Source organism: Vigna radiata, chromosome 8 (genome assembly GCF_000741045.1).
Source record: "Vigna radiata var. radiata cultivar VC1973A chromosome 8, Vradiata_ver6, whole genome shotgun sequence".
NCBI lineage: Eukaryota > Viridiplantae > Streptophyta > Magnoliopsida > Fabales > Fabaceae > Vigna > Vigna radiata.
In genome coordinates this window covers 9,891,830-9,901,447 of record NC_028358.1, presented here as the reverse complement: position 1 = coordinate 9,901,447, position 9,618 = coordinate 9,891,830, and the positions used below count along the sequence as shown (strand labels likewise).

Genomic DNA, 9,618 nt, shown 5'->3' with positions numbered 1-9,618 from the left:
TGTGGTTATACCAAATAATATTACTGAAGCACTAGCAAAGAAAGAGTGGAGAGATGCTATGCAAGTGAAAATGACAGCATTAGAGAAGAATAACACTTGGGAAATTGTGGATAAACCCAAAGAAAAGAATATTGTTGATTGCAAGTGGATATTCACAGTAAAATATAATGCTGATGGGTCACTTGAAGGATACAAAGCAAGATTGGTGGCCAAAGGATACACTCAAGTATATGGAATAGACTATGAAGAGACGTTTGCACCAGTTGCTAAAATGAATACTCTAAGGATTCTTCTATCCTTAGCTGCTCATTTTGATTGGAAACTACTGCAGTATGATGTTAAAAATGCATTTCTTCATGGAGACCTAGAGGAAGAAATCTACATGAATATCCCACAGGGGGTTGAAGGAGATAGACAAAATAAGGTGTGCAGACTTAAAAAGGCATTATATGGACTGAAACAATCTCCTAGAGCATGGTTTGGGAGGTTCTCAAAAGTAATGAAGGGATTTGGCTACAAGCAAAGCCAAGGAGACCATACGTTGTTCATAAAACATTCANAAAANGGGAAGGNAACAATTCTTTTGGTGTATGTGGATGATATTATAGTAACTGGGAATGATGAAAAAGAAAAGGAAAAATTGAAACAAAGACTAGTCCAAGAATTTGATCTCAAAGAGCTTGGAAAATTGAAATATTTTCTAGGAATTGAAGTAGCATACTCTAACCAAGGAATCTTCATATCCCAACAAAAATACATAACCGATTTGTTGGTTGAGACAAAGACTATTGGATGTAGACCCACAACCAATCCAATGGACCCCAATCACAAACTGAGTAAATCTAGAGATGAACCAGAAGTAGAAAAAGGGATGTACCAGAGGCTGGTTGGAAAATTAATATATTTGGCACATACCCGACCAGATTTTGCTCATTCGGTTAGTGTAATAAGTCAGTTTATGCATGAACCAAAGGAGTCCCACCTTCAAGCTGCCTACAGGATTCTCCATTACTTAAAAGGCACCCCCGGAAAGGGAATCCTATTCAAGAAGAATGAAAGATTGAACCTTGAAGCCTACACCGACGCAAAGTACGCAGGATCTCTGATTGATAGAAGATCGACTACTGGATATTGTACTTTCCTGGGTGGAAATTTAGTAACGTGGAGATGTAAAAAACAGAATGTAGTGTCTAGATCATCAGCTGAATCGGAGTTTAGAGCACTTGCTCAAGGAATATGTGAATTATTATGGATAAAAATTATTCTGGATGATTTGAAAGTTGATTTGAAGGGTCCCATGAAACTGTATTGTGATAATAAATCAGCAATAGAAATTGCACACAATCCCGTTCAACATGATCGGACATAACACGTTGAAATAGATAGACACTTCATCAAAGAAAAAGTAGACAAAGGTTTAATATGCATGGCATATGTCCCATCCCGGCAACAAGTAGCTGATGTGTTAACAAAAGGTCTCAATAGCCCTATCTTCCAAGATCTTATAAGCAAGGTGGGAATGACCAATATCTATTCCTCAGCTTGAGGGGGGATGTCAGAATATGTGAATTTATTAAGCAATAAATATTTCAATTAATATGGCAATTATGTGTAATCCCTAAAATTAAGGGATTAGGATTAGTATTTATTGGGCAGATTTCCTTTCATTAAGATTAGGTATTATTGGGTAGATATCTCCTGATTTAGAGACTTTATTTCAGGAGATTTTTTACCTTAATTAGACCATGGTNTGTTTCTTTTTAAACACCTATGTATTGTTTCAAAAGTATGAACGTGAGAATTATTTCCAGCATCCTACTTCTGTTTTCAACAAATTCTAATGTCTCAAAGAACTCCCTCACTGGAAACATGTGGTAAGTGCATCCCAAGTCCTAACACTTCAGAAAACTCTTAGCTATCAAGTGCTATACAAGATCAGCAAATTCCCTTCTGAAATAAAGTTTCTATGCCTCTCTGTCTCAAGACAATCTACCTTTTAGTGACTTCTCTTCTGGAAATTGTAACACTCAAGCCCTTGATTCTCCCTTTCATCATATATGAATGTTTTGACTTACTCCCTTTCAATCTCAACCATTATTGTATACCTTAGCCCTTGATTCTCCCTTTCATCATATGAATGTTTTGACTTACTCCCTTTCAATTTCAACCATTATTGTATACCTTAGACTCTTCTTAACTTTCTTCCTCCTATTCCCATAAATGGCACCAATTGTTGGGTTCTTTCAACAATAACAAGAAAAACACAAGAACAAGAATGAAAGAATGCAACTGTTGTAGCATACATGAAGTACGTTCTCAATGCAATATGTATAGCATACATAGATTCTCTATATATTGAAATAAGGAAACAAAATAACAGAAAACTACAAAGACAATTAAGACAAAACACCAACAAAGGTGGTAGAAGGTAGATGGTCTAACTAATTTTGACACTAGTAAACAGTCTATTGTGCTCTTCATCAAATGATAAAAATTTAGAATCAATACATCACACAATCATCAGTTTTACAAAATGTAAATAGTCACAAAAATGTCTACTTTTTTTAAACAAGATAAACTAATAAATAAGACAAAATATCTCTAAGTCAACCATTATAGTATATAGGAAGATATACAATTTGAAAAAAATGAAGATCATAATGGACAATCAATTCAATATCGCAACAAGGCAAACAACATTAACAAAATAGTAATATTATTTTCTAACCTCATTGTAAACTTCCGCAAATCTTTTGTTACCAACCCTAGGAGAACCAAAGTTGTACATAGTAATAGAAATTGCTCCTTGCCTAGTAGAAAAAAAAATTATGGCATACAAAAACTGTCATGATTATAAGTGGAGGGAAATAGTGATTATAATTTATAAATATTAGGGTGTATTAATTGTTAGCTCCTATATTTTTAGTGATAGTATATACACAAATTGTCTCAATTCATTGCATAAAAATGCTTTGTACTCTAAATAACTTGTCAGCTTAGCAAAGTTAGTTACTGTTAGGCTTCTTTAGTCAAGAAGCCAATCAAATCTCTCCTTCTCTCAAGAACACACAAAACAGAACTGAATAGAATGTATTATTGATGTATGAGTAAACCAGAACACAAAGAATCACCCCCAAGGGAGCCTTCCTCCCTCCACTGGACAATGTTACCGCCTAACAATTCACAAAACTAAAACTGCCCTCTACCAGAACCACCTACCCCCCTCCCTCCCTCCCCCCGCCTTCTTATAAACACAACCCACTTCTAACTACCCAACAACAATTAATTCTTAAAACTGTTTTCTTTGTCCTGTCCCTATTACCCATTAAAACCTATCTTATTATATCCTATCATTACTCCCCTCCTCAAGAACAACCTTGCCCTCAAGGTTGGTACAGTAATGCTTGTTCCCATGGCTCATCTTCATCATAGGAAGGCTTATGTACGGTTTCAAATGAATCAATTTTGAATAAAATGTTCTTTGTTTCATATTAATCCTTTCAAGTATATTCACTACGAAGATCTCTTTGTAATCTTTACTTTAGGGGTAGAGTTCTCTAAATAGAGGCTGATATATTGTTTCAAACAATTAATTCAATAAAATCTCCTTTCATCATGTCTAATCTTTGTCAAGTGTAAATAAAGATTTGCTAGTAAGTGCGTGTTCATTTGCAAACAAATAAAAGCATAGAAAGTTATAAATTAAAGAAATAAAGTATATAAGAAATAATAAACTTACTTTGTTAATTGATTGGATGAAAGTTCAAGTGCAAGCAGGGTTGCCAATGCACCACCTAAACTATGACCAGTCACATAAACATGCCATTTGTGAAGTGACTTAGCATGATCATCTCTGGAACAAGAAATAACTTTTGTTTGTCAAAGCAAATCAAATTTTGAGATTTACTGTATTAACAAAACAATCAGGTTTAATGACCAGATTTGCTGTACAAGCACTCAACAAACAAGTAACAAAATATAACATTAAACACTGGAATCACATGTAAGAGTTTAAAACACTTGTCCCAGAGACAAAAGGCCCCCTTATCACTTTAAATAGATCAATACACTTTCTGTCCTAGAGACAAACATCTCATACAACCGTATTCTCTGTTCACAAATCACAAACAACTTCACACTCGTCAATAATCACACAACCATCAATCACATATACTCCAAATACACTACTACCAGCAGTTATTTTCCACCCATATTTTCATGCTACAGTTTCTAATACATAACCAACTAGCAATAGTTACCTTTTACACATAACTGCCTTCCTGGAGTTTTTAATATAGAATTGATTTCTGAAGTAGTAATTTTCTACACATAACTGTCACCCCGGAGTTTCTAACATTGAGTTGATTTCTAAAGCATTTATTTATATAAGTGTCATAATTTAACATAACACTCAGGTATTATCAAGAACACAACAACTGTCACTCCTAAATCATAACCTCCCAATAGAACCCATCACATAGTTATCAATAAAATTATATTCTTGCTAATTCAAGCTGTACCTACACCCCAAGCTTAAGCTTTTGGGCAAGCTCGTTCATGACAATAAGTAATTCATTTGTCACTTAACTCATATAAGCACTTATTTAGTCAACTATAAAAGCTTCACGTTGGAAAGCAGAGGGATTTTCAAAATATTCTAAGAAATACAGCACAATTACAAGGCAGTGTGTTCGGTACAAAAACTTTTTTCACAAGACTTACACATAACCGATTGCAAGCCGAATAAGAGAAATGATCCTGGTCCTTACTGAATCATATGCACTTAGAAAACCGCTGTGGACCTACAAAACCCATAGCACCATCAACAACAAACGAATAATATGTTCTTAAGCCTTCAAAAAACCTACCAAACATGTCTGACCATAAACCTTACAACAATTAACATACTTGAATCTCTTGCTTGAAATCTCCACCTATCCTTTCAGGATTTAGCCTGTGAAATTCATGGGAAAGTTAGTCATGAAAGGAAATATGGTTAAACCAAAAGTAATTATAATCAATCCCTAAACTAATTATTATTTGACAAAGCACCAAAGAATATTTTCAGTGCACCTGAGAACTTAAAAAACTGACATTTCTAATACATTTTGAAGTAATAATAGTCAATACCAACAACAGAAAGAAGAATGGTGTACTTTCTCATTGAACTAAAAATATCTTGCTGCCTTATGTCCCCAAAACATGCATCTATTGATTTTCACTAACTTTCCTACTCATTTTTAATTCTATCTATTATCAATTTTTTTGTCAAATATTTTGTTTCAAAGGAATCAAATATATGTATTAGAAACTGAACTTTAAGTCTAACTCTAAAGTCAGCTTGTAAAATACTAGCTTGTAAAATAATATTTGCACACACTTATATATTATAATAAACTCTAAAATCACCTTAAGAAATAAACTTTAAAATTTAATTCAACTTCGTAAAACTAACTTTTAAAGTGAAATTCGTATAATATGACTATATCACTAGCCAATGTGGGATCTCAAACGGTATCACAAAAAATCTAAGAGTATCAAATATGATTAGATTTATCAAATACGTACAATGATACAAGCACAATTACTCACAAGATTAAAATTATAAAACAATGAGATACTGGTCAGATTAAACTAAACCAAACCACTAAAAAATTCACAACTAGAATGGAAAAGAATGTTACCCGGCTGGCACAAGCATTAGATCAGTTCTTAAGTCCTTCCATTGAGACTGAAAAATAAAAAGTACATGCTTCTTTAACTGTCCAGATGCTATAAACCACCTTAAAGAACAAGAATATAAACTACCTGTTCTGTTCCCCTAAAAGCAACCACCAACCTTCTTCGTGCAGAATCACGCCAAATTGCAACCTGAAAGTTCTAAAGACTTAGAAAATAGAAAGCAGCACACAAAATAAGATATTGGCAATATATCACAAACATGCATTGCCAATTGAAAATTCACAGGAAACAGAGAAATTGACTTATTGAAGAGGTTATAAACAAAACACCTGTGTGTCTGTGGATGCATTATCTAAGAAGCATAATTTTTCAAACTCCGACTTAATAAAACTAGGTTGGCCCAGGGAAGTGGCCAGCATTGCCCAAGCCTCCACGGCACTTTCAGCAGTAGAAAAAAGTTCTTTCATCTCTTCAGTTATTTTATCATCCAGCACTACACCACTCTGTGAGTTGGGAAACTTCTGACTACTGGAATATTGGATGTCCTTGTCTCCTGCTTTAGTATAATCTTCTTTCACTTTCCTCTCTTCTGATGAACCCCCTTCATCTTTTATTTTGGAAACTGTTGCAGTCAAAAGCATCAAACCTCCTAAAATTGACTCAGTCTGCCTCATCAAATTTTGTGTCGCTTTTTTAACCTCAGGAAGTGAAGACTGAAACACAGTAATGGCAGGTTGGCCACTTGTTTCATCATTCATATCATCTGTGTTGCCAGGCATTGCAAGACCAGATTGAACATAAATGCTTTCTGCAATATTTTGAGATTGTGAGCCAATTTTGTTTAAAAACTCCAATCCATCCCACTTAAATTTCTCTGAAACAGAGAGACCTAACTTTTGAGCGATACTAGAATTAACAACATTAGCAAAATTCCTCCAAAAAATTTTATTTGATAATTCTTCTTCACTAACTTTTGCTGGCAATTCAGAAGCATGTCCATTTTCAGTATCATTGTCATGTTTGATAAATTCCTTTGAGTTCCTCTGTTCCCTGCTAGCCTCATTGGAGGCTTCTGAACTACCAGCTTCGATGGAAGGAATATTGGATATAGAAGCAGATTCAGTCAGTTCCCCTGTAGCTTCACTGTCGTACTCATCATTATTAATATCAGACTTCCGGCCCTTTAGAAGATATGAATTGTTAAAAGACTTTAACTGCCCAAATGCATATTCCACAAATTGGCGGGCCTGTACTGTATCAGAGCCAATAACCTTTCTGAATGCAGAATCAAAACCTTTTATCTTTAAAAAGTCTAAAACAAAAGGTATCTTCCACCACCTTTTCTCTTCATCAATTTCATCATAGCTTTTATATTTTACCTAAAATCCAAAAGTTATCACAATCATGATTCATTACAACGTAACCTCTCCTTTAAACAACACAACAGAATTTATACCAAATTAAGCACATATGTAGATAAATATTTCAAAAATACACAAAGCATATAGCTTATATCAAAAGTCCTGATTGAAGTTCAAGAGTCGAATTTTACATTAAAACCTATTGTTAGAAGTGGACTTTAAGCCTAACTCAACCCTACAAAACCGGCTTGTAGGGTGAGGTTTGCACCCACTTATATACACTTAAATGGCCTCATCTCTAGTCGATGTGAGACTTCCAACACACCCCCCTCACGCCGAGGTATATACATCTCGAGCGTGGGATTAGACTTTTTAATAGGTGGTCCGATAGTGGCCCGATAGCGGGTGGATCAATATGTCCAACGACAACAGAAATCGCTAGGATGGGCTCCAGTCATGGCTCTGATACCATGTTAGAAGTGGACTTTAAGCCTAACTCAACCCTACAAAACCGGCTTGTAGGNAATTATTTCCAGCATCCTACTTCTGTTTTCAACATGGTATCAGAGCTCTAGGTTTTTCCTGGAGCCCTGGTCTTTGTTTTCTTGTCTCACGGCCTTCATTGCCGTTTCTTAAATATTGTTGGCCTTCATTGCCATTCTCATCTAAAAAAGGGGGCAGCCTTAATTGTTGTTGTTATTCTTTCCGCTGTGTTAACCTAACCTCCGATCACGATGTCTGACGCTACATCAAATAGAGAAGTCTCTAGTTCTTCACACAAAAATGGAGAACTCCAAGGTCTCCGAGCATCATACAGATTGGATGGGAAAAATTTTCTCAAATGGTCCCAGTTTGTTAGAACCTATCTCAAGGGAAAAGGATGCCTGGTTCATCTCCTTGAAAATGGTCCAAGCATGGAGGATCCAGCATGGGATGAAAAAGATTCCATGATTATGTCTTGGTTATGGGACTCCATGGAAGCTACCATCAGTGACACTTGTATGTTTCTTAATACTGCTAAAGATATTTGGGACTCCATAAACCGCACATATTCCAAAGCCAACGACGCTGCCCAAGTATATGAAATCAAAATAAAAACAGCAGCCACAAAACAGGGAAGTAAAGGAATCACAGAATATGCGGCACTGTTGCAGAATCTATGGCAGGAACTTGATCACTACAGAGTTTTTGAAATGAAGTGTGCTGAGGATGCAATCCNCTTGAAGAAATTCATAGAGAAGGATCGTGTGTATGATTTTCTAGCAGGACTAAATCCTGAATTTGATCANGTTAGAGTGCAAATTCTAGGGAGAAAGGATATTCCTTCACTAGAAGAAACCATCTCTATTGTTCGTGCAGAAGAGAGTCGGAGGAGTGTAATGCTTGAGTCTCAACCAATAGATGGGTCTGCTCTACTTACCAAACCTGATCTGGTGCAGAAAGGAAATGAGCAAAATACTAATTCTCTATGGAAAGGAAACAGAGATAATTTATGGTGCACCTATTGTCAGAAACCGAGACACACAANGGAGAAATGTTGGAAATTGCATGGCAAACCTCCAGGAAAGGAGTGGGTGAATCGTGGTGGACAACAAAAGTCCCAAGTGCATGTAACACAAGCAGAGATTAAAGAATCTCCAGCAGTAGACAGTTTCAATATGGAAGAGATAAAGAAACTGAAAAAGCTATTGGGGAATATGGAGGAACCNTCTGGATCATGTTCTCTTGTTTTCTCAGGTAAAACTTCTTGTATGAATACCTCATATAATGTGAACTCTTGGATTGTGGATTCGGGAGCTACAGATCACATGACACACTTATTCCATTTGTTTCATTCTTATACACCCTCACCAAGTAATAGAAAAATTATTGTTGCCAATGGGTCAGTAGCTACTGTTACAGGATATGGTAATATCCAAGTAAACCCCAACCTTATGCTTAAAAATGTTCTCCATGTTCCCAAACTCTCAGCCAGTCTTCTCTCCATAAAGAAACTAACCTCTAATCTCAATTGCTCTGCAATTTTTTCCCCATCTCTATGTGTTTTTCAGGAACAGGACTCGGGGAGGAGGATTGGACTTGCTAAAGAAAAAGATGGTCTTTACTACTTGGAAGTATCTCAAGAATCCCAAACCAACCATGCAAAATCCCTTCACAGTATAACAAATAAGGATGAACTATGGCTGTATCACTATCGTCTAGGACATCCATCATTTAAGGTGCTACAGTTTATGTTTCCACATCTGTATGCAAACTTAGATATCTCAAAACTTCATTGTGAAACTTATGAATTAGCCAAGCACACTCGTGAATCTTTTCTCAACAGCAATAATAGAAGCTTTCAACCTTTTCAATTGGTTCATAGTGATATATGGGGACCATCTCAAGTACCTAATATCTCTGGGGCCCGTTGGTTTGTAACATTTATTGATGATTGCACTAGAGTTACTTGGCTCTATTTGCTTAAAAAAAAAATCTGATGTAAGCACTATCATTCCCATATTTCACTCTATGATTAGAACTCAATTTGGAGTTAATATTAAAAGGTTTAGGACCGATAATGCTAGAGATTATT

The 9,618-nt window shown here is 35.7% G+C and overlaps 1 protein-coding gene across 2 annotated transcripts in view; it reads right to left on the bottom strand.

Annotated features, from left to right (window-relative positions):
* Positions 1-9,618, bottom strand: part of LOC106772402 — a 51,947-nt gene that overhangs the window by 17,895 nt on the left and 24,434 nt on the right. For both annotated transcript variants that reach the window (XR_002669116.1, XM_022784990.1), the window contains exons 8-14: positions 6,012-7,061; positions 5,809-5,871; positions 5,685-5,731; positions 4,909-4,954; positions 4,723-4,802; positions 3,740-3,853; positions 2,729-2,810 (exon numbers count right to left, since the gene is read on the bottom strand). Coding sequence is in view for 1 of the 2 variants with exons in the window: in XM_022784990.1 (XP_022640711.1) it covers positions 2,729-2,810; positions 3,740-3,853; positions 4,723-4,802; positions 4,909-4,954; positions 5,685-5,731; positions 5,809-5,871; positions 6,012-7,061 (1,482 nt within the window). In the remaining variant the exon portion in view is untranslated. The remainder of the gene's footprint in view (positions 1-2,728; positions 2,811-3,739; positions 3,854-4,722; positions 4,803-4,908; positions 4,955-5,684; positions 5,732-5,808; positions 5,872-6,011; positions 7,062-9,618) is intronic.